Source organism: Astatotilapia calliptera, chromosome 1 (genome assembly GCF_964374335.1).
Source record: "Astatotilapia calliptera chromosome 1, fAstCal68.1, whole genome shotgun sequence".
NCBI classification, from domain to species: domain Eukaryota; kingdom Metazoa; phylum Chordata; class Actinopteri; order Cichliformes; family Cichlidae; genus Astatotilapia; species Astatotilapia calliptera.
Genome location: NC_137422.1, coordinates 29566224 through 29590997, shown reverse-complemented (window position 1 = coordinate 29590997; position 24774 = coordinate 29566224). Strand labels below are relative to the sequence as shown.

General features: G+C 41.1%; 1 protein-coding gene across 2 annotated transcripts in view; it reads left to right on the top strand.

Moving 5' to 3' along the window:
• Nucleotides 1-24774, top strand: part of znf710b (zinc finger protein 710b) — a 27670-nt gene extending 2896 nt beyond the window's left edge. Inside the window, exons 1-5 of one of the 2 annotated variants that reach the window (XM_026172261.2) lie at nucleotides 15862-16011; nucleotides 17444-19015; nucleotides 21499-21690; nucleotides 22019-22190; nucleotides 23499-24774. In XM_026172261.2, coding sequence (XP_026028046.2) covers nucleotides 15967-16011; nucleotides 17444-19015; nucleotides 21499-21690; nucleotides 22019-22190; nucleotides 23499-23680 — 2163 coding nt within the window. In that variant the 5' untranslated portion in view covers nucleotides 15862-15966 and the 3' untranslated portion in view covers nucleotides 23681-24774. Of the gene's footprint in view, nucleotides 1-15861; nucleotides 16012-17443; nucleotides 19016-21498; nucleotides 21691-22018; nucleotides 22191-23498 lie in introns of those variants that run through there. The other variant, XM_026172266.2, reaches the window with a different exon arrangement.

The window sequence follows — 24774 nt, the reverse complement described above, 5'->3', positions numbered from 1 at the left end:
CATTACCAAAGCAAGCTGACAATTCATCTTTTAGGGCATAACTCATAACACAATTCATAACTTTGCATTACCAGACTGGTTGAAGTTTTGGCACGCTTGTGTTTAAATATTACACTTTAATGCAAAACGGTTGTGGTACCTAATCTGTCTGTTTTTCTCATGATTGTGAACGGACCAAAAACCAGTGCTGTCAACTGTTATTTTCACCAGAAACTTTGCTACACAACAGACAGAGAAAGGGGTCTGGATTTAACCCTCGACTCGTCTGTGCCAGAATAATTTTTTCCTCGTGCAAGTGGCATGGCTCGAGGGATCGCAGCATCAGTTTGTTAATTCAGCCTGAAATTTCTCTTGAATAATTGCATGGAATGCCGTGATTTATTTATTTATTTATTTATTTTAACACATCCAGAATAGGGCTGTGCGATATGACCAAAATCTCATATCCCGATATAAGAATTCTATCGTCCCGATAACGATATAAATCACAAAAACGTAACATTTTCTGTAAATTCTGTGAATCTCGGGCAGCTCGACTTGCGGGAAGTGTTTCCAGCTGCGCGTCATGTACCTGGAGTCGAGTGTTTTAACCAATGCATGAAACTATACATTTTTAGACATAAGTTGTAACGGCCGCCGTTTTCTTTGTGAGTATTTATTACACGGCGTGCTGCGGGGAAAACACCTGTTATGACGTTTGAGTCTAAGGTTTATTTTTTAGCACCTGGCGGCTCTTTTTTTTTAATTCTCATCCGTAAATAATCTGCTCTTTCAGTTTATTTTTGAAAAGTCTCAACAGGATCTTGAGCTTTATTGTGAAAGGTTTATGTGGAACATAAACAAGCGGACACGCGATGCTGTTACCCTCGTTGTTGCTAACCACAACGCATAAAAACAGGCGCTTGTCCTTCAGTAGTGTGGTTATATTAAATATAAGAGAAAGAGATAACTTTAAGAAATTAATATAACCACTACAGTGACCATCAAAACGGTGAAAAAATATTGCCCTAAACAGTTTATTTTGCGACACCACGAAACAAACCATAGCGTAAAATGAAACGATAGACGTTTTTATATCGTCATCCGATATATATCGTTATATCAAACAGCCCTAATCCAGAATCTCTTAAAGTTTAATCCTACTGCATATGGTAATCAAAAAACTTTTCCTGTTGGTTGTTCCCTAGATTCATCTTGAGAAATACTGGATGCATTGCTAAGATAATATGGTACAAATATTTCTGTTTCCCTCAGGATGGATGTTACTGTGGTAATCCACTAACTTCTCATATACGACTATACTCAGGTCAAATTTTTAATGCCCTTCACTGCCTTAGTTTATAAACAGATTCCTGCAAAATGCTACTGTGCTAAAAATAAATGGAGAAGTTGAGTGTTTTCTACTAGTATGCCTGTTTAACATCACTGTGCCGATGTGCAGAGCCAGTAGCCCGGTTGAGGCTCTTGGTCTTATTAGAGGAACAGTAACTGTCTTAAGCTGATAAATGTGTTAAAACTTGGAAAAACAACAAAAGATACGGGCAATTTTAATGCAGAATATTTTTATCAAGATAATGCCTGTTTTATGGAGTGCCCTCTGAAGGAGTTTTTATTAGAAAGCTCCAGTATGTAATGCTTATTAGGTGCGAGTCATGCCTGTCAGTTTTGGTCTCGCTGCTGGTCTGGCTAAATGCTGTTCTTGCCAGCCTTTGCTGTGAAGTTGCTAAGAGTTGTCTGGTGAGTCTGTTTGGGCCTGCCAGTATACCCCCAATCATGCCAAATTCCCTGCATGAAAAAGATTAGCAGTGCTGAAGTTATTTTGCTGTACTAGGATAACATGCTATTATACAATCCGTTAATTATTTTATGGTTGAATTCGTTTTGCACTAGTAAGTCTTTCCTCCTCTTTTTTTTTTCTCTCCGCTTTCATTCTGATTGCATCCTGATTATTAGCCAGACATGAGCAGACCCATAATCATCCAGGCTGATGCTGCGCACAATCTGCAACTATATTCAGTGTTAGTGTTTACCATTCGGGTCTCTGCAAGCTTCTATTCGGTTTGCTAACCACCGCTCTTCAGCAATGCAGAGTGGTGGCCTAGTTCATGCCCTTTCAATGTAATTTTAGCTGTGTGTGAGTGTGCATGCATTGTGAACGCCGTCTATGTTTCCTGCTCCCTCATGCGCTTTTCTCTCTTTGTTCACTCCGTCTGTACGTCTTTAGTGATAGAACTGTAGTCATGACACACTAGCACAGCACTCTGGTCAGTGATGCTGTACTTTTACCTTTGGTGATGTATGTTTAGCTTCGCTGCACCTCTGGATGATGGTGTTGGCCTCAAGGGAGCTGGAGACAATACAGCCATTTTACAGTGTGGGTGTGATTGACACTTTGTGTTGCTCAGCCATTAGTGCAGATAAGTGGTTCAAACTGAGGAAATGTAGCTGGAGAACTGGATCCGAGAAGACAAGTTAAATGTCTTGTGGATTATGAAGAATGTTAGGCCTGCTGGGTTTAGTTTTTGTGGAGAAGACAAATTATTCACAAGTGCAAATCGAGCATAAATGTTACCATATTTTTTTTTTCTCTACCTACTTGTTTATGGTGTTTATGGTAATTAATCAATTTTCTTAAAAGGAATTACAAATGAGTGCGTGACTCACACAAAAAGTGTGCAAGATGCTGTGGTTTATAAAGATAATTAATAATTCACCAATTTCCTGTCATTATTGATACTGTGTAAAGAGGTGAGTACTTGATAATGCAACAGTTCAACATAGAACTGCAGACATAAGCCATGATATTGCCTGGTCACAAAACAGTTGGAGTCAAATGTGTTCTCAATATTGGAAATGCTGTTTGGTTTAGGTGATAGTGCACCAGAGAAAAACCTGCTGTTTCATATGGATACAACTGGATATCACAGTGGAATGTAATGGGGACCTGGCAGGTTAATGTCTGATTTGCCTGCATCTGTTACTTATGTTCTCACATGCAACTACTGTACACATGCACACACACAGACACATGCCTGGGGTTGAATAGAGTGTGTTTGTGTGAGTGAAGAGTCTCTAGACGGCTGCAGCTAAGTTTCTTTTCCTTGTTTTGATGTCCTCATCTGTTTCTTCAGGCAAAAGTCTCTGAAGCAAGGCCACAGCAGGAATCACATTTTCACATCTGATGCTAAAACGGCAGCAGAGCTGACTTTTTGGACTAAATCCTTAAAAAGTGCTAGAGGATATAGCATCTTTTCCAGAAGTATTTAATGCCGAGTGGCAAAACTGTTGGAGCTCATTTATGAGATTCCTGTATTATCCACGAGTGACAGTGGCGGGGCCATCAAGAGCCTTGTATCGGGTAGGATGAATGTTAGCAGTCTGAAAATTGTTTGGATTCAGCAAAGCATAAAGTTTGAGACAAGAGGAAAGATGAAAAATGGCCTTTAAATTATTCTGATTTTATTTTTACAGACTCTAGGTGTCTCACTCGGTGTTTTTTGTGCTTTCTTGCTGCTGGTATTGGTAAACGTCCTGAACTCTGTGACATATTAATTCAAAAAATGTTTAACCAAAGCTCTTCCATTAAAGATATAATGTTTCACTCCTCATGACAAATTGGCAGAAAATTTGGACCGTGCTTCACTTTTCCCATCACTGCTTCCCCTAAAATATTTCTACACTCCCGACATCGCTCTTCCTTCAAATACCTGTTCATTTTTTGAAGTAATTTTGATTTGATTTTTCCTATGGGAGTAAAGGATAGGATAATTATAAGCCACAAGGCTTCAGCCTATTCCTTTTTTGGTTACTGTTTGATTGAGTACTTTTATGTAAAATGATAATCTGTTGTTGCTGACTGAAATAAATATTTCACAATATTAAAAAAAAATGTTAGGGTGAAGCCTGAAAGTACACGAGGAAAGTGTTGGTGCACCCCTGCTAAAGACTAAACTCATCTGCCGCTCCCCGGGGTAATGAAAGCTTCATGTCTGATGGATTAGTTTCATGTATGTCCGGATGTATGTGGTGATATGTGCAGTGTTGTGCAAATCTCAGATGTTTGGGTTTTGATCAGTCATGTGCTGTCGTCAGGGAAGCGATTATCAGGGCCCAAAATTAATTCTGCAGCATGGCAGTAAGCCAGACGTACCCCCACAGCGAAAAAGATCCATCTTCAGGAACAAGAAGAACAAGTAGCTCTGCAGCAGATGCAACATCACAGTGTCAGTCTGGGATTGCATGAAGAGTGAAGACGGTGCGACCAGAGAACTGAGGCAACAATCTGCTTCCCAGGCACCTTAATAACTTCCACTCAAATGCACCAACTGTAGTAGAAAAACTGCTGCTGGCAAAGAGTGGTTGATTTGGGGGTTTTCAGTTTGTTGGACATTGTATGGGTAATAAATGCAATTTATTCATAGCATGATTTTTTTGTGACTAAACATTTGCACAACGCTGTATATCTTCACACTTACAAACATATTTCTGTCCCCTCGGTTGCCAGGTATCTCAAGACAGTGACTGGGACAGACAATGACTCTAACAGATGAATGTAGTAGTAATAATAATAATAATAATAATAATAATAATAATAATGACGATGATGATAAATTATTAAAAAAAATCGGATTACAGTTCCAAAATGTGCTGTTTAAGTCTCCGTTTTGGCAAGACCTTCTGAAGTGTCCTTGAGCAAATCGCTCAATCTCAGTCTCTTTTGTGGGGGCGCTGTTGTATCGGTAGCAGAAATTCACCTGGTGAGGAACAAGAGAAGAGAATTGACTTGAGGTTATCCATAGATTTTTACTTTCTTTATATTCCATTTTGTACTTTCACTCATGTCTGAGTGGGACGGCTGGATCCTGATCGCCATGCTGCTGTGTGTTAAAGGAAATCTGTAGCAGAGATGTTGGACAAAGATGACAAGGAAGTGATGAAAAAGGGGGGGAATGGCAGAGAGAGGGGTGTATCCATAGAAACATGAAGAACGCGTGATTTAGAGGGAGGGGAGGAGAAAGGAGGGATGTAGTTTGAAAGTGTTACAGCTACAAAACACTGGAACAAAATGGTAGGCCTGCAGCAGCATTTATCTAGCAGCTGAACTGATTGTGTTTTCCCTCACACTTAAGCTGGAAGTGCTGAATTATTTCATTGTTGTTAATTAAATTTGTAGGACAAAGGTGAAGTATAAAATGTAACAATAATGCTGATCTTTGCATGCGGGTTTATGTACCGGTTTTTCTGTCCATATGTAATATATAAACAGACAAGCAAACACGGCCACGTTTTTCTCCCTATATCACGTTTTTCTTTATTCCAGGGAACTTTTGGGTTAAAGGCTCTTTGCTTGGGGTCGGTACAGTTTGACCTCTCGCAAATGGTGCAGGACGTCAGCGCTCACTACTTCTATCCTGCCGTTTTAAAATGGATTTGTCAGGTTCTGTGCGGTGCTGTCGTTTAATGTGCTGCATGTGTGCGCCTGTCAGACTGCTGATTAAACGTGAGGTTGAGGTTGATGCCGATATTTGTTTGTGTGGGTTAATACTAACGTTAACCTGTGAGGTCAAATGTTCGATGCTGCTGTCACTGTGTTTCAAACATGTCTAAAATGTCCTTTTAGGAGCTGCAGGCTTCTTAAATATGTCACAAAAGATGACACATTGCATCTCACGACTCATTTGAAATTGATGCTGGGAGATGAACACCAGCACGAAGTGAGAAATTGATGACCTCAAATGACGTAAACATACAGCTTAAACCACCTCTGCTAACCAGCAATAGTATGATTTCTTCATTATGTCAGCGTAGGATTTTTAGATATAATAATAATAATAATAATAAAACTCCTTTCATTAAAACAAACAAAAAAAAAAGTGTGGCTTCTGTATGAAGTACATTGCAACGGATTTACTTGTATAAGATCAGTGAGCAAGGACCAGCAACATAGTGTGTTGTCTTTGCAGGGTGCCAAGAACTGCAGTTCTGTGAGATGCCATGGGCGTCTAAAAGATGCACACAATGTGTCCTCTAGTTTGATGCCCATGGTGATATTGGAAAGCAACAGTTCAAGTTCAAGTGATGGTGCTGGAGCTTAGGAGTTTTTTTCATTTTGCTCTTTGTTTCTTTACATTGGCTCTCACTGGTTGGTTAGGTTTAAACACCAAAGCTAAGTGGTTACGTTTGGGAAAAGATTCTGGTCTGTGTTCTGTTTGCATATCAAATGAATAATGTTTATCTGGTGCTTTTAGATGTTTTGGCAAGTGTCCCTTTTTAAGTGTTCCTATTTGATGTTGAGAATGAGACCCATGTTACTATTGTGAAAAATCAAGATTTTGGAACCTTTTTATTTTTGAACTAATACTGATACCAGTGACACTTTTATATAACTAAAATTTTAAATAACTCAGTACTTCTCCTTGAAGTTTTTTTTTGTTTTTTTGTTTTTTTTAATTATTTACGTGATTTTCCACACCAGACCAGCTGCCTCGGTCGCTGTCTAATCGTGTCTGCCATGTTGATTTTATAGTGTTTACGTGCTACGATTTATTTATTTATTTAATTTTTTTTAATGGTTATGTCAGACTATTATTAAATCCAAACAGATAATTCAGATTCCTCTTGTTCTAAAAGTTCTACTTTATTTTTCTATACTTCCCTGTGCAGACAAAAACACACAAACAACAAAAAGATGGTCAAACAGATATTCATACTCCGTGTACCTTACTGCCTTAATATCACTTCAGTTTATAATGTTAGCACATAGCAATTATTATTCCTGGATAAACACTTGTGCTGAAGAATGTAATGCAAAAGGTAGAGGTTCATAATTCTCTCAGGTTAGACGTGATGCACAGCCTTGGTTTTAATGTGATCTACACTTTTGGTGATTTTATTTTTAATTTTTTTTATTCAACAAAACAAACATTTGCAGCATTTAAAAAAAAAAAAAAAAATTTCTTTGCATTATTTCTTAAGTCAGGCAGTTTCATGGTATATCACACTATTATTAATGTTATTTTGGCAAAAGTGAACTTCTTTTTTTTTTTGGTAGGTTTACACTATTATTTTTCTTTTAGGACAATACAGAAAATGTAACATTTTAATGTCATAAAAAAGAAATGAAACCTTAAAAAAAACACGCTTGTTTGAGTTGGCAGTTTCTAAGACCATGAACCTCAGTGGTTTGCATGCATTATATAGCTATAATTGCTAGACAGAATATGGGAACGGCTAAGGAAGACCTCACTCTGCACAGCTTGTGTGTCTATCTACTAAATATTGTCACACATCGTTACTACCTTCCTTGTCTCTTATCCATTCTTTCTGTGGGTTAGTTGCCCCCTCCCTCCTTAACTTTGAATCTTTCCCTCTCCCTTAATTGTTGGTAAAAATAGCATGTGACTTTTGAATTCTGCCATCTGTTGGACTGAACATCAGTTTTAGATTCACTTGTGTACCATTTTCCTTCAAATATGAAAATGATTTTGAGTTTTCCACCTGTTGAATAAACGTAAGTTGGCTGCTTGTATGAATCTTCTGTCATGGCCCCCGTCTTAAGTTTAGTTCAGCTCTGCTTTTCCTTCATCCAAAAAACCCAAAACTGCATTACTGAAAACCAGTAAAATGTGTGGCTTTACATTTTAGGTGGGGGGAAGCTATAGAACAGAGCCAGCTGTAGCACGTCTCACAGCATTGAGCAATCCATCCATGTCAATTATGCTCTCGTTCTGATACCCCCACCCCCATTCCAAATAAATTAACACTCCTGGCAGCAACTTTCACAGCTACATCAGGCACAAAATAAGGCATGCTTCTTATTAAATATGGTGCATTTAGCAGTAAATTGCCTGCCACAAATATTTGAAAATCATGTATTATTTATTTAAATACTCTCCTCCCCAAACTTTGCATTCTCATAACTGTGACAGTCGTTTCAGTGCATTTGGGCATCACTACACCTATGCATACAATCAAAGCAATAAGCAGTCCACTCATGGTGACAAAAATTTGGCTATAGATCCAGTCCTTATGACGCTACATGCTGTCATGGGGTACAAGGTAGGCTACACCACAGACAGGTCGCCAGTCTGTCACGGGGCTTAGGGTTGGATATGACACTCCCATCCATCCATAAAGCCACTTTCTGTTTCCTCGTGTGTTGACTAAACGCTTGTTAGTGTGTCTACAGGAGAGCTGTGAAGTGTAGCTTTGTAACAAACTCAATTTTTGGACACAGATTATTCTGTTATCAGGAAAATTGTAGTTATTAGCCTATGTTGTCTGTTCCTCACCTGGTTACCCGTCGATATGGGTGAGCTTTGATCACAGGTAAATGAGGTCACGTGTCTTTTTTTTTTTTTTTAACCATAAAAAACATCTTGTCTTGGTCATAAGTTATTTTGGTTGATCTCTGCTCTTTTCTTCATCTGTTCTTTAATGTTATTGAAAGCAGCAGCAGAGCCCCTCTCAGCTGTTAGCACACCCTCATGCTACATGTCTAGCCAGTCACTTGAGATGTAATTGTTGTTGTGTTGTATTTTGTTTTGTATCATATGATTAGAATTATGTGCAATTCATACAGGTTCCTTTCAGTACCCTTCACAGTGCTCCATTTAATCCACTCACTGATATAACAGTATCTGAGAAATGTATATCATGGATTTGAGTACATTTCGTATACCGCTCCGCAGTACTGCGTAAAGACTTTTTTAGTAAGGGCTGTGAACACATCATGGCATACCTGGATGCAGCTGTTTTTACCCCACAGTGATTAACACAGGTGATAACTGCTGTCGGACTATTGTGCTACTGTGTGTGTTTGTGTGGCCTTGTGAACACCAACATGCCATTCTTTTTCTTCTTTTGCTGCAGCCATGTTTGTGAAACCACAAAACAGAGTGAGATGGGTTTTGTGCTCGTTCTCCCTCACTCGCTCCCTGTTTTTTTTTTTCTACCTCTTTTCTGTTTTTCTCTTTCCAGCTCTCTTCCCCTCCCCCTATTTCTGTTCCTCTTTCCTCCTCTCTCTCTCTTTCATTCTCCCTCCCTCCTTGTCTCTCTCTCTCGCTCTCTCTTTTCTTCTCTCGCTCTGGGTTTCCATCATACTTTACCCCTCCCTCTCCTTTTTGCCTCTCTTTCTTTCTCTCTTCCTCTCTCACGTTGCACACTGCCCCTCCCTCTCTCACTCTTTCTCGCTCTCACGTTGCTCCCTGCCCCATCTCTCTCTCGCTCCCCCCCCCCCCCCCCCATCTTTTCTCTGTCTCGCTCTTCTGTCTCTCCCTCTCTTTCTCTTGCCTCTCTTCCTCTCCCTCTACATCCTCCCCTCCCCCACTGGTGCCTCTCATTTTCTCTCTCTCCCCTCTCTCACTCCACCATTTCACTCACTCACTCACTCCCCCTCCCATCCCTGTTCTCTTTATCTCCTCCCCTCCCTCCCCCTTCAATCCCTCTTTCATTCCATGCAATCATCTGTTCTTTCTCTCTCCCTCTGCTTCCTCTATTACGCCCCCATTTTGTCCTCTGCCATTTCCCTCTCTCCCTCTCTCTTTTTCCTCCATGTTCTTTCTCTTTTGTTGTTTACCACACTTCCATGACATTTATGATACAAACTTTATAAAAAAAACCATTTTTTTTCTATCACAGAAAAACGAACCCATTAGGCAGGGGAACAATTATATTTCTAGAATAAAACCTACACCTTGAACACAATACTCTCCTTCCCAGTCACACACATTTTGCACATTATCTTCTTATTTCACTCGTCCATCTGTGGTGCCATTTACCGTACTCCTCTTCGCGTAGTTCCTGTAATGACCTGGCCCGAATCTACCATTTTTACCCCAAACACTGTAGTGGTTGCTTCTCTTCGGTAGCATTCAACAAGTGGCTTACTTGCTAGACTCCAAAACAACCCCAACTGCCAGTCATCGTCCTCAATGGAACATAAAGTACATTAACCAGGTGCTTTCCTCACCTATCAGGTTTAGGGTGGCCTCATGAGATGATGTGCTCCTTCAGCACAGCTGGGAGCTGCAGCCATTGATGGTTTGCTGTGGTTTTATGGGACAACTGATCTGTTTTTGTTTATATAGGAGGAGGATATATTTGAGTACGTAGAAGCTATTTTAGTCTGCACCAGTTCTTTTTTTTGTACATGAACGACATGTAGTGTTTGTCAAAGTTTAGAGGAGGAGTATTATTCTGACCTGGCTAAATCATCAGAATAAAACCTGTTAGAAAGCACATTAAAGACAAATGTTCAAACAATAATCCTGTTTACATAACCTCTCAGACAGTACACGTAGTAGTGGTAACAATAATTTTATTTTGGCACTTTTCAATACACTCAAGGTCATCTTACAGCATGAAATTAACAACAAAAGTAATATTAGGAGAAATTTAAAATCCTGAATGTAAAACATATTAAAAAACAAGCAAACATGATTATAGTTGATATGCTGATCTGAACAGGTAAGTGTTCTGTGATTGAAACTGTCAGAGTCCAGCTGATAGAGGTGAAGCGATGCTGTGTTCCAAAGACGAGGCGAACCTCAGCTTCTGGCACCCGTGGTGTTAAGTCTGATACATGGAACAGTCGGTAGAGTAGCTGAGCTGAGTATATGAAGGAGTGTGAGGATGAAGAAGGTCTGAGAGACACTGGGGTTGTCAAATCATTAAGCACTTTGAAAGTGAGGAGAAGAATCTGTATTGGATGCATTGGCGAATGGGGAGCCAATGAAGCTGGGTGAGATTATGTGTAATGTGATCGGTGGACTTGGTGCAGTTGATGATTCTTGCTGCAGAGTTATGTACCATTTGGAACCAATTAAGCAATTCTTTGGGGAGCCCAGAGAGAATGGCATAGAGGGAATAATCCAAATGAAAGGTGACCAGGGCGTGAACCAGAACTTGTGTGCTGAGTTGAGAAAGAAACAAGTGTAGTTTCGAAATGTTACATAGGTGGAAGAAGGCTGAACCTGAGACATTATTGGAGAGGGAAAAGGCTGAACCTGAGAGGAAGAGTATTTCAAGATGATTCCAAGACTTTTGACACTTTTTGCAAAAGTGTGGACTTAAGAACCACCTATAGAAACAACAAAAAATAGACTTTTGATTTAGGATCATTTCACGTTTACTGATGTCTAGTTTGAGCTGATTGATTATTTTCCCAGTGGTGATGGCCTGTAGGTCATGGCGAGGATAGAAGGGGGAAGAGAGGTGTTGGGTTTTGCAGAAATACAAAGCTGTTTGTCGTCAGCATAAAAATTAAACTGTTTTGTGAGATGGGGGGAAAAATATTTTCAAGATAAAGAAGATAAATTCATTATTTGCACAGAAAGATACCTGAGGGATACCATGTGTGACAGAGGCTGATGAAAAGCCTTATTTGTTTTTGTAAGTCTTGCCTTGAAAAAATCATTTATGTCAGAAAGTCTCCTTGATTCCAATATTGACCAGTTGTTGGCCAATATTGGAATGCGGAATGTAAAAAGTGGCACTGAGGTCAAAGAGGAGGAGGGTATTAAGAAAGCAGGTTTCTAGTGTGAGGAGATCAGTGGTGATTTTAACAAGCTGCTCCAAATATGTCTAGAATGGAATTGAAATGGCTTGGGTGGGTCTGAAGATGTGATGCCTCTATGCTTTCCAAAACTCAGGAAATGGATGAAAGGCTGGAAATGGCCCTATAGTTATTAAGGTTGTTGGAGTCAGATGATGAGCATGTTAATTTAAGTTTTAAAATCTGCTATGACTTTACAGCTCGTGGCTCAAATCGGTCAACAACTGCTTCACTGGGTGAATGGGTTAAATGCAGAGGAACTATTTCCCTATGGGGGCTAACACATACACATTATTATTATTATTATTATTATATCAGTTTCCTTCTTACTGGATCTTTGGTTCTCTCTCTCTGTTTTTGTTTTGTTGTTTTTTTAATTAATGAGATTGTCAAAAAATTAATGAAAATCACTATTCGTTTTTACGGTAGGAAAGGTATTGGTTTAAATACACATTGCTTTAGTAAGAACACAGCTGTAGCTAGTGTAGCTACCAGTATTAACTGATTTGACAGCACTGTTATAAGTACATTTGCCAAAGTATCATATCATCGCAGGTAAGATGCATTAAAATTCTTAAACTGCAAACTTGTGGATCCACAGATTTGCAGCAGCAATGTGGAGTTGAGATCACTGCTAGCAAATATAGCCATGGCTCTTCAGTGGCTCTCTGACAGGCTCTGTAGGTCAAAGGCAGGGAGATCTGTCCAGTCCATGTTTGGCTCTGTCCCACCTTGTTTCTTTTATGTGAATATAGCCAGATCCACATCAAGTCTGGATGCATTTGAGACAGACACCTGGCAGGATACATGGGAGAAGCCACGTTTGGTCAGATTTCACTTCCTGCTGCCGTTTGATTTTATCTTTAGGAAACTGCGACTGTTGCTGAACAGGAAAAAAAGTGTTCATTCGTTCTTGAGAATACAGCTTGCACAAGAGGTTGGAAGATGCAGACTCTGCAACTCTTTCCCAAGTGTTTTGGCATTTCCAAATCTACATACCTTTGTGTTGTATATGTACTGCATCCTTTTTCATTTGTAAGTTTATTTGGCTTCACGGTTTGGTTTCTTATTATTTCAGGTCACAATTTCTCCTTAAGCATGTCTCCCTGCCTCTGACCATCTTGCTTTTAAATGCTTGAACTGTGAACAGGGCCCAAGAGAGTAGGAGTTCTAGCTGAAGCAGAAGTCACACCCCTCTGCATTTTGTAAAACTGCATTCAGAAATCATCCATTTAGTTTGTTCTTCATAGACAAATATGTATCGCTAATACTTTTCTTTGCATATGTAAAGCCAAAGTCAAGTAATTTTAAAGTAACTGATGGTTTTGTTTAAGTTTAAATGAGCAACACAATCTTGCATTAATTCTTACTGTGGAAAAAGTATGCAAAATGTTACATAAAGACTAGACTATATGCCATGATCCTCTCTGCTTGACTTGCGTTGCGTGACTGACAGGAAGTGTGCTGTAGCGTGACCAAAGGGAAAGTTAACTATTTTTGGAAAGTTTTATTTGGTAAATAAAAGCATGAAAATCAGTGAGGCTCAAAGTAGAGGCACCATAATACCTGCTCATTGAAGATTATTCTAAAACATAAATTGAACTTAAGGCAGGGAATGAATAATATGAAATCAGCTTATTATGGCAGCATATAAAAAAGACATACTTGAAGCATATCCACACAATATACCTTTTGCAGTTTACTTAAACAAGGGATAAGGGAAACAAAAATATGGGAAATGATGGATCGTCTGTAACTATTTCTTGTGGACCTTTTATGTTCTTGAGTAATCACAGAAGTGTTAAATTTGTTCATTTACAGAAAATTGTGGGAAGATTTGTTCCCAGTTCCTTTAGAGTCCAAGGTGACATTTTGCAGAGAACCAAAATATGCTGATTTTTATCAGGAACATTGTTGTAGTCTTGTTTCTGATTAATATTGTCTTGATTGCCTAATCAGTTAATAAATTAATCAAACCTAATATGTTTTGGGTTTTTTTCTCAACTTTGCATATTTGTGTCTTCATTAGAGCCTGACTGATATTTTGGTCCCCTGATATTATCAGCTGATATTGGCCTATTATACAGTATATACACTAGCCAGACACTTCATTAGGTACAGCTTGATAGTACCAGGTTTTACCGTCAGAACTGCTATAATTCAACATGGTGCTGTAAACATTCCTCAGAGGTTTTGGTCCAAACTGACATCATGGCGTTAATTGCTGCAGATTTGTCTGCTGCACATACGTGACAAGGTGCTCTGTTGGATTGAGATCTGGTAACTGTGGAGACCGTTTAAGTACAGTGAACTTATTCTCATATTCAAGAAACAAGATTGAGATATTTTGAGATGATTTGAGCTTTGTGACACGTCATGTTATCCTGCTGGAAACAGCCATCAGAAGATGTGTGGTGGTCACAAAGGGATGGGCATGGTAACAGTACTCTTTAATACTGTTTAAATGATAATCGTTGGTAATAAAGGGCCCAAAGTGTATCAAAAAATATCCCCCACACCTTCACGTCACCTGGCCTGAACTGTTGATGCAGGGCAGGATGGATCTGTGCTGTAAATAGCGTTTGTGGATAGTTCAATAATTATCTGAACCAAAAAATCTAGTATTGGTCAGGCATCAGAATTTCTATCAAAGCTAAACTACAGGCATGAAAAGGGGTAACACTTTAGGTTTTCATAAAAAACACAGTAGCTGTACTTGGAGTGAACTCAGTCTCTGTAGACGTGTTCTGCGACAGGGGGGTGATGTGCGATTGATCTGATTGAAGGAAAGATTGTCACTTTTTATGGAAATGAATGTTGTGTACCCACAGTATGTTTTAGAGCAAACACTGCTTTGGCTCAAACACTCATTAATAATGTCTTCCAGTGTCTACAATTACAGTCATCTGTTGATTTATTTTTGGCAGCATCCACTGACTCACTCATGAGATTTTTGCATATTTTAAAATTTAAATAAATTCTTGGAAAAATGATTAAGTGATTGACAGACCCGTTTGTGTCTGTGATCAGAGTTTTATTGACAAAAACAGCGAGGTTGGTACCTTAGGCCCACTATTTACGTGAATCAGTAAAATAACAGATTGGTTGATTATAACACTAATAGTTTTTTGAGTCCTCAGTCTTTGTGGACTAATACACCAGTACAAAGTATTTCCTGCAAAGTGCATACAAGACACTATGCTGAATGTAGGTTTTTATATGTCTGTCGCCCTTTTTCTCATTTCGCTCCATAATTTGCAGCTTTCACGTTGTCTCGCTTTCATCATTGGCAGGATATGCATGACCATTGTGGACCGTGAGGCCACCGTCTCGCCGCTCAACATCTATCTGATCTCTCCACGCATCCCATTTCACTGAAGGTGCCATGGTCGTCAGATGACGTGAAAAGAGATGAAAGTTCTTCACACTTGAACTTTGACGTTTCCTCAGGCGTCAATCAGCAGCTCATTTTGTGTGTGTGTGTGTGTGTGTGTGTGTGTGTGTATGCATGTGCGTGTGATCCATGGGACTGTTTGATGCATAATTTCAAGCAGAATAATATCTCCGTGCTATTCTTTTACTTTTCATTGCTTCTTTTTCTTTTACCGCATTCTGCTCCCATCCCCCCGTCTCCTTTCTTTTTCTCTCTCTCTTTCTGTCTCCCCCCTCCCCTCTCTTTTCCTTGAGTATTCTTTCCTTTCAGTCTCTCCTCCTGCCCCCCCATCCATTTGCTCATCTCCTTGTCAGTCACCTTCCATCTCTTTCTTTCTCTCACCGTCTCTCTTCTTTCTCCTCTCTCATGTAACACGCTCGCATCCGAGACTGTGCACGAAACAATCTTCCAACACTTTCCCATACTTGTAAACCTCACTTGATCAATGAGAGAGTGAAAAGATACAGAGGGGAAGGCGCAGGGATGCATGGATGAAACACAGAGAAGAACTCAGCTGCAGATACAGGAAAAGAGACAGACAGGGATGTGCAGAAACAAAGATGAAGAATGACACACAAAGAAAGAAGAAAGGAGGGCGAGTTGCTTTGGTGGAGCCATAATTTCAGACGGATATGATGCTGATCTTGTTTTTGTTGTTGGTGTGTGCGTCTTTTGACTTTGATGTGACTTAACCTATTGATTACTGGACTGTCAAGGAACCTTGTGCATCAGTGCTGCGCCTGTGTATGCGTGTGTTTTTAAACCTACTGGCCACACGTGCTCATTTGGCTGCAAGAATATTTGGTTTGTTTAGTGTCTGCTCTGTGTTTGCGCTGGTGCGACCAGACTCGCTACCGAAACTGTGCTGAAGACTAAAGAGAAGGAGGCGGAGGGTAGCGTTAGCTCCGCCTCCTCACATCCCTCACGTATAAATAGGAGGCAAACATAGTCTATTCTCACTCAACACTCGCACTGAAGAATGAGATCCTTGAAGCACCTGAAACCTCACAGCAGGAGGAGCGTGGTGAGTTCACTGGCTCTCGCTTGTAGCATGTTAAGTGGTAGTTTGCTGAGGTGGTGGGCAACGTGGGTTTGATCCCGGCAAAGCTGAAATGATACAGATAGAAAACTGCCATCAGAGATGCTTTGATTGTATCTGGTTTTCTTTTGTTTGTAAAGTTCCTTTCTGTGGAGTCTTTTTTATTCTAAATGAAGAGCTGCCACTTGCATTAACTTATCGCAATCTCTGTTTGAGCTTTAAAAAAAAATCTTTCTCCCAAACTCTTCTTCGGTGTCATCTTTTTGTCTTCTTCACTTTTTGTTTTTATCTTTCATTGAGTGTCTGGCTTTCATTTTGGCATTTTCCTTTCTCCTTCTGTCTCCTGGTTGCTCACTGCCTCTCCCTCCCTCCCTTTCCCTCTGTCTCTACATGTCTTTCTTTTTCTTTCTTCCTCTTGCTCTCTTTTGCCTGCTGCCTCACACTCACCCTCTCACTCTTTCACTCAGCCCTCTCCTCCTCCCCCTCCCTCTCTTATGTGTGTGTCTCTCTCTCAGCCTTCCTCCTTCCCTCCTGCCCACCCCCTCCTTCTCCTTATCTCTCCTTCACTCTCCCTTTACCTTACATTTTCTCCTTTTTTTTCTTTTTTTCCTCTCCCTCCTCCCTTTCACTAGACTCTTGCATGCTCTAAGCTCTCACTCGCTCACTCTTTTTCCTGCTTCTCTCCCTCCCTCCCTCCATCTCTGTCTCTGCTTCTGTTCTCACTCTGCTCTCCAGTGTTTTTGTCTTATCTTGTGCTTTTCTATTCTTTTTTCATTTCTTAATCTTGCTCAGTTTTCATTCTTTTCTTTTCTTTTTTCTTTCTTGCACTTGAATGTGTGTTTGTGTGGAGATCAGTAGGCCATCTAATCCACCACCACACACACACACACACACACACACACACACACACACACACACACACACACACACACACACACACATACACATCATGCATGGTTAGCACGTTGGATTAGGATGCTGTCTTTCATAGTTCCTGTCTCTCCAGATCTGAAGGTTTGTTTTTGGACACTGTTCATTCAGGTTGACTACTTGTACTAGGAAGAGTGATTTGGGGATAGATTTGCCTCAGTGGGAGGAAATGTCTGCTTTTGCGCATCCTTTCTAGTGATGTAATAAACAGCTCCTGAAAATCTAAATTGTTCTTACTTTTTCTCCTCTCTGTCAGCAACTAGCTCAAATAATCTGATCAGATGAGTCTCACCACCTTTTTTTCTTCAGTAGCTCATTTTTAATGGAGTGGAGGATGGTGCACAGTAGTTCACATTGAAAACATAACTTCCTGCCTTTATAAAAATTTACACTGAGCTTGATTTTTGTTCCCCTCTACAACACTTGGCAATAAAAAACATTAAAATGCTGATCTCTTTACAAACAGTTTGTCTCTTTCCTGTTCCAGGAGGAGGCGAGCCGGCGCCTGGGTAGATGTGAGCCCAAGGTAATGGCCAGGCTGGTGGACATAGGCACACAGACAGATCCAGTAGTTGTGCTGTCCTTGGCCCAGGCCGCCGTGCTAGGTCTCATCTCCCAGAATGAAGTATTCGGAGCTACCATTGCACCAAACGGCTTCTACACTGGTGAACCAAAAGAGTCCCCTGCACCCCCAGTAGACGGAGTTGACTACGAGTACGCAGACCAACTTATCGGCGCCAACGGAGATTATCTTGGAGAAAACTTGGGAGAAGACGGTCAGATGCAACCAAGCTGCAGCCAGCGGCGGTGGCAGCAGGGGCCGCCTCAGCATTCAGATGGGAAAATGGTAGTCCCCGATCGTCATGGCCTTCAAGCAGGTGACATGTCCTCTTCCCACGTGAAAGGGGAAGGGATGAACTCTGGAATGTCCTCCTGTGTCCACATGCTGAACAATATGGCTCCCAGAGGTGGTCTGGTTCAAGTAGATCCGGCCACCCTGAGAGGCACCAACAAGAACTGTGCAGAATGTGAGCGGGAAGCTACAAACCAGCAGCAAGCCAACACACATGTCCACCCTCCTCCCCCCCAGGTGGCCCACAGGGGACCGGAGCAGGGCCACAGAGGACTGCAGGCCCAGCGCCCGATGGGGGGCCACGGTCGAGGTGGTAGAGAGGATGAAGAAGAGGTAGAACACCAGGGGAACACAATGATGAAACCCACACAGCAGGAGGAAGCTATCAGCAGCTACTTCCAGACCAGTGAAGTGGGAAGCTACGATTCTACAGAGATGGGAATGGGGGGCGAGTATGAAGACAGCAGCCAGAGTATGATGTGGACAGACGGGAGTGCGGCAGGGCAGCATCCCCAGCCTCCACACCCCCAGCCTCCACGTAGACACGGTGGCCGTAGAGTAGACCGGCTAGATATCAACATCCAGATTGATGAATCCTACTGCGTAGACGTGGGAGACGGTTTGAAACGCTGGAAGTGTCGCATGTGTGATAAATCCTACACCTCTAAATATAACCTGGTCACACACATCCTGGGCCACAACGGCATCAAACCGCATGCCTGTCCACATTGCGGAAAGCTTTTCAAGCAGCCCAGTCACCTCCAAACCCATCTGCTAACCCACCAAGGTACGCGGCCTCACAAGTGCACAGTCTGCAAGAAGGGCTTCACCCAGACCAGTCACCTGAAGCGACACATGCTGCAACACACCGACGTAAAGCCCTACAGCTGCCGCTTCTGCCGCCGTGGCTTCGCCTATCCCAGCGAACTGCGAGCGCACGAGGTGAAGCACGAACGAGGCCGCTGCCATGTGTGCTCGCAATGTGGCATGGAGTTCCCCACCTATGCTCACCTCAAACGCCACCAGACCAGCCACCAGGGTCCCCACACCTTCCAGTGCACCGAGTGTAATAAGTCTTTCGCCTACCGTAGCCAGCTCCAGAACCACCTCCTGAAGCACCAGAGCCCGAGGCCTTACACCTGCTCCCAGTGCGGCCTGGAGTTTGTGCAACTCCACCACCTACGTCAGCACTCGCTCACCCATAAGGTATCTGACTGCTCAAGTTGCACACATGCTGTAAATTTTACCTGTAGATCAGTATTCGGCAGAGAGGTTGTTTTTCCTTTGGCTTGTACAAAAATATTGAATGCTTTGATTCTCTTTTTTTTAATAGAGAGTCAAAACAAACTAACATAAAAAAGATAATTTGCATCTGCAGTTCATATATAATTCACCTTAAGCCTTGGGTGTAGTTAACAGATACGAGCATCCACCTATCTGGCATCCTTTGTTGTCTTTGTCAGATTCATCTTGTTACAAAAACACATGATTTTAAGGTCAAAATAGAATCAACGTATCAGTCTAATATAAGGAATTTAGCACCTGGATTTAGTATGCTTATAAAAAATAACAGCTGGTAGAGGCTCGAGCCCCCACCTGCAACCACGAATTGGATAAGTGCAAGAAAAAAGATGGATGGATGGGAAAAAAGAAACTATTCCATCAACATGGTAATGCTAGACTTTTCTGTGTGGCTTTTTTTTCCATTCATTTGAAATCTTTAATAATGTAGTGCCAACAAGTCACGATGAGGAAATGTATTTTTCTTTTTTATATTGAGTCACTTTGAGTGGTTAATTGCCCAGTGAATAGAATAAACTCCAGGTGGGTCATAGAAACAAGAAGAAATTTGAGTTTCTAGCCTTGAATAATTTTTTTTTAATGGCAACAAAACCAAGTCTGAGTTGTTAAGCAAATAGTATCAATTCTCATGTGAAATATGTTTTCGTTGATGCCATTTTCCCTGTGTAAATGCTGGTAAATCTTTGCAAAGGCTTCATCAGCAGTTAGAAACACAGCACTTAATCAAAATGGTGAAAAATCAAAGGAAATTAGAAGCATAGTAGAATTATCTGGCAAATGTTGCATTTTTAGAAAGACCTTCAATCTCCTTGTCACGCTTTTTCAACCCTTGCTGTTTCCCACACTTTCACACAGGTGGGGAAGAGAGAGATGAAGGTGCGTCGGATTACCTTGTGCTTGTATTTGTGATCATTCTTGGTTATTCTAAAATCAGTTCCTTTTGAATGAGACTTTTTTTTCCCGCCCCAACTTTTAGTCATGCCTAGTGGGTGAAGGAATAGAAGATATAGCTGACAGATAGAAATCCCACACGGTGACAAATGAAAATGCTGTGTTGCTAGGGACGGGCTCAAATGTGCTTTCTACTGGGGCAACAAAAACCCAAAGCCACGTTCATCATCAAATTGAAAGTGATGAGAGCAGTGAATGTTCTCAGTGGAGAGAGAATATTCTCTTTTGTGGCTTGTTTGAGCTGGTTGTCTGTTCACTGCTCCCCCTGGTGGACAACGTCAGCTCAACCCATTTGCCGTGCAGACAGTGGGCAGACGGACAGTCTGCCAGATTTGTCTGCTTATACAAACACTGTCTCTCGACCCACTAGTGTCCCGTAATACATATTTGTTCCTCGCAATAGCCTTGAATCCGCTCATTCAGTCGCAGGTTTTTGTCTACTGACACTGACTGCAGAGTGGAGTGCAGGAGGCAGCAGCACATTCATTGAGACAGGCCTCAAGGCCTTAGATGACAGTTGTCTGCTCCTGTGACCCACTGCATGTGTTTGAGAACGTTACAGCAGCTGAATAAAGATGATTCAAAGGGCCTTTTTCCTGTATTCTAGTGATCTCCTTTGGTACACCTAAAATGGCTGCCATAGATTTTGATACGGTTGGAGGAATGAGCAATAACTTGCAGGCAGGATTAAAATATTGCCCTGACATTGTATGCAGGATGGTGACTCTTTGGCCACCCTGTTTTACATGCATGTTATACTCTTGCTGTTGTTTTTGTAGGTAAAGTTGTATAATTTAGTTGTTGTTTCAGACAGATACTCTTGGATCTGTATCAGTGAGAGCCGATGTCTTTACTTAGGTCATCTTAAGCACACAGCTCCGTCTGTGAGCACCAAAGCCCCGCCCACCTGCTCTGTGACCCTTCTGTTTACAAGGGCCAGCAAATCGGAAGAAGCGGCTTGTTTCAGACGCTGGCTGTCAGCACCAAAGTCCAGCGTGAGATAAATTTAAATAGTTTTGTATTACGACACATACAAAGCTATTTTATTATAGTCCAAGAATAACATTATTAAGCTGGAATAGCATAGGAGCATAATAGGTTCTCTCTCAGCCACATTAACCTGATATTAAAAGTGTTAAAAAAAATATGCTGACTGCTCAGTAATTTTTCTTTCCTTTGGTAAAAAATGTAAGGAAATTTAGTCACAATGCAGATTTAAAGATAGCCTGGAATGTGAAACTCACACTGAATCTGAAAATATGTGTCTGCGTGCTCAGGTTTGGGTGTGTTATGACTTGGAAAAGCAGTGAGCTTTTAGACCCCACACATTCAAATTAATCAGTATATCTGCCAACGTCTCACACTCTTGGAAGCAAACAGAACAGCTATTGCTGTATTTGACTGATGGACCTTTGTCTTCTCTTTGCACTCTGCAGGGGATGAAAGGCCACAAGTGTGACGTGTGTTCCCGAGAGTTCACCCTGTCTGCCAACCTGAAGAGGCATATGCTCATCCACAACAGCGTCAGGCCCTTCCAGTGTCACGTTTGCTTCAAGAGCTTCATCCAGAAACAGACCCTCAAGACCCACATGATCGTCCACCTGCCTGTGAAGCCATTCAAATGCAAGGTGCGTATTTTAACTCCAGACTGATAGCAGAGTGTGCAGGGCTGTTTAATTAACTGGCGTGAAATTAGTTGTGATGATGCATTTTTAGTTTCTATCGATTTAATTTAACGTAATAGGATTATGAGGGAGAAGAAAGTGCTCCTAGAAAGCATCTCATAAGCGTCTTATAACCTGATATCAGTACGTTTTCTAAAATTAAATGAGAAGAAAATCCCAGACACGAGAGGCCACTATCGCCAGGCAGGATGCTTTTATCACATCTGGTATAAGTTTTTTCTCTGTTTATATCAGTGCACCTAAATTATTTTTTTTGTATACTTTTTACCAGGTTTGTGGCAAGTCTTTCAACCGAATGTATAACCTTCTGGGTCACATGCATCTCCATGCTGGCAGTAAGCCCTTCAAGTGTCCTTACTGCACCAGTAAGTTCAACCTGAAAGGAAACCTCAGCAGGCACATGAAGGTCAAACACGGCATGGATGTCTCACCAGAAGGACAAGGTTAGGCTCACTTTTTTTTAACATTAATATCAACCTTACTTTCTATCATATGCATTTACTGTGAAAGGGATGGATCCTTATATTAAAAATGGCCAAACTTTCATATGTCATAGAACAACAAAAATGTTGCACCTTTTTTACAGTTATTTTTGCGCTAATATTGGATAATAATTTACAGATAAGCACATTAGCCAGGTGTTTTATACTGTTTCAAAAGTAGATGTTTGCAGAAGGTTCAGTTAATGACATCAGTGCATGTACAAGTAATCCCATATGAGCCAAAGCTCAGGCTTCGCACAGCTCCCAGTGCTGTTCCAAACAGTCTTTTTTCCTACTCTTGAATCTGTGTCAGTGAGAGCAGATATCCCTAAAATGGTCATCTCAGGCACACAGCTGTGGCACCTCCTGTTCAGACGTTCTGTTTGCATCAGGCCACAAGTCAGAGGAAAGTTGCCTAAAAGCAAGAAGATCTGAAACGGCTTGTTTCAAATGCGGGGGACACCAAAGCCCAGTATAAGATAAATGAGGATTATTTTAAACTATGAATGCAAAGAAGAAGTAGAAATATGGAGCTGAAAGTGAGCTTTTTCTATCCATCTGCCCAACCACCTATTAATCTTCCATTTATACAAAGTCAGCTCATGGTGGCAGCAGGTTAAGCAGGCATTTTAAATGTCCTCCCTAGCAACACTTTCCAGTTCCTCTTGGCGGGTCCTGAGTCGTTCCCGAGCCAAATGAGGTATATCATTTCTCCACTGAGTTCTGGGTCTACCCTGGGATCTCTTCCCAGTTGGGTGAGACCAAGCAACCTCCAGTGGCTTATTTAATACTTCCTCCACAGTCTGCCTCTAAGGTTAGGGAAGCTCGTTTTAGCCGCATGTATTTGCAACTTTATTTGGTCATCAGCCAGATCATGACCATAGGAGAGGGTTAGAACATGGACCGATCGGTTCAGCCTAAATAGTTAACTTTTGGCCCAACTCTCTGTTCACCATAACAGCCGGGAACATTCCTGCATTACTGGTGTCACCATACCAATCCCGTGCTCAAACTCACACTATGCCCATTTTGTTTTTCTTCTTTTTGCTGTAGACATGTATTATTTGACTAATTTCTGCTTGTTTTGAGTCTAAGACATAAGATTAATTCACTGATGCAATACGTTTGCAAGGTTGAGATCATTACATTGTCCAGGATTAGCTCAGAAGTGCTAAAAACCTCACTTTTCTAATAGATGGGAGTTGGCTGGATGAGCGTCATGCCATGTTGCCAGGCCAATGTCAGTCAATGCCTTTTTGTATTTTCCAGAAGTTCTTCCAGAAATGGACAGCCAGGGGGAATATGAAGGACAGAACTTCACCTTTACAGCACCGGACAGTATGGACAATGGTGGCTCCCAAAACCTCACTAAACTCACTACAGCAAACATGGAGGACATGGAGGAGTATTACAATTTTGGAAAGGATACAAGCAGCTACACTACACCTTGAGTGGCGATGGACCAGAAAACTTTTTTCCTTTTTTTGTTTCTGAAGGCAGAAGGAAATTACAGAATTGTTGTTGAGACTTTGGGAGACTCTGGGAAAAGGGGTTTTCATTTAGTTTTGGCCTCCTTCCAGAAGCGCCAGACTTGGCGGACTATGATGGGAGGCCAGGGAGGAGGAGGAGTGCTTCAAAGGAGACGTTTCAACTCTGTTGCTTATAACCGAGACACTGAAACAGTTGACACGGTGTGAAGCTCTTCTTTTGGGATAACTACGCTTACCGGCTCAGACTCTCACTGGTGGACAGTGAAATCTGTATGTTGTGTGTATGTATCAGTTATTTGAAGAGGAAAAAAAAGAAAAAAGTTGCAGTTGCAGAGCCATTGGTTACATTTAATGTGATAGAAATTTGTTTGCCATTTTTGTCATTCACAACCAATGTATACCCTCATATTTTTGACTGAAAGTGCCAGATAGACATTTTGCAACTAAGCTTCCACAGTGTCAGCTATTTACTCACTGTATATCGAAGTTTTGATACATAGTCACAACATATTCATAGGTTTGAATGCTCTTAGTTAACAACTCCTAATTGTAGTTGCCCGTTCCTGCCTATTCCTCATTTGAAAGTTCAGACAGGTCTATCTTTAAGTGCATTTGTACTTTTTGCACATGACATTGTAGCCTTTTTTGTTTTCTTTTAAAAAAAAAAAAAATCTTAGTAGGGCACCGACTACCAAAGTTGCTACTGTCTCATGTCGGCTACAACCAGAAAACAAAACTGCCGGCATGTAAAGCCCTCTCACTGTACAAATGATTCTGCAACATGCAGTGTGTTTACCCATCTTTTTTTGTTTCACATGGTTTAGCTTTGCATTAATAATCTATCCCGTGTAGTGAATATACTGCTCTAGGTTTTGAATTACCGAGTGAACAGAACAAAAAGCACTTTTTCATCAAAACCTGTCATTTTTTCTGTGAAGGCGGTCTTCAGTAAGAGTGAATTCATTTGCCTCAAGGAAGAAGAGCTGGGGATGGAAGATAAAATCTTCCGACCCCTTATAAAGGCAATATTATTAAACATAGTTATGCTTTTTCAA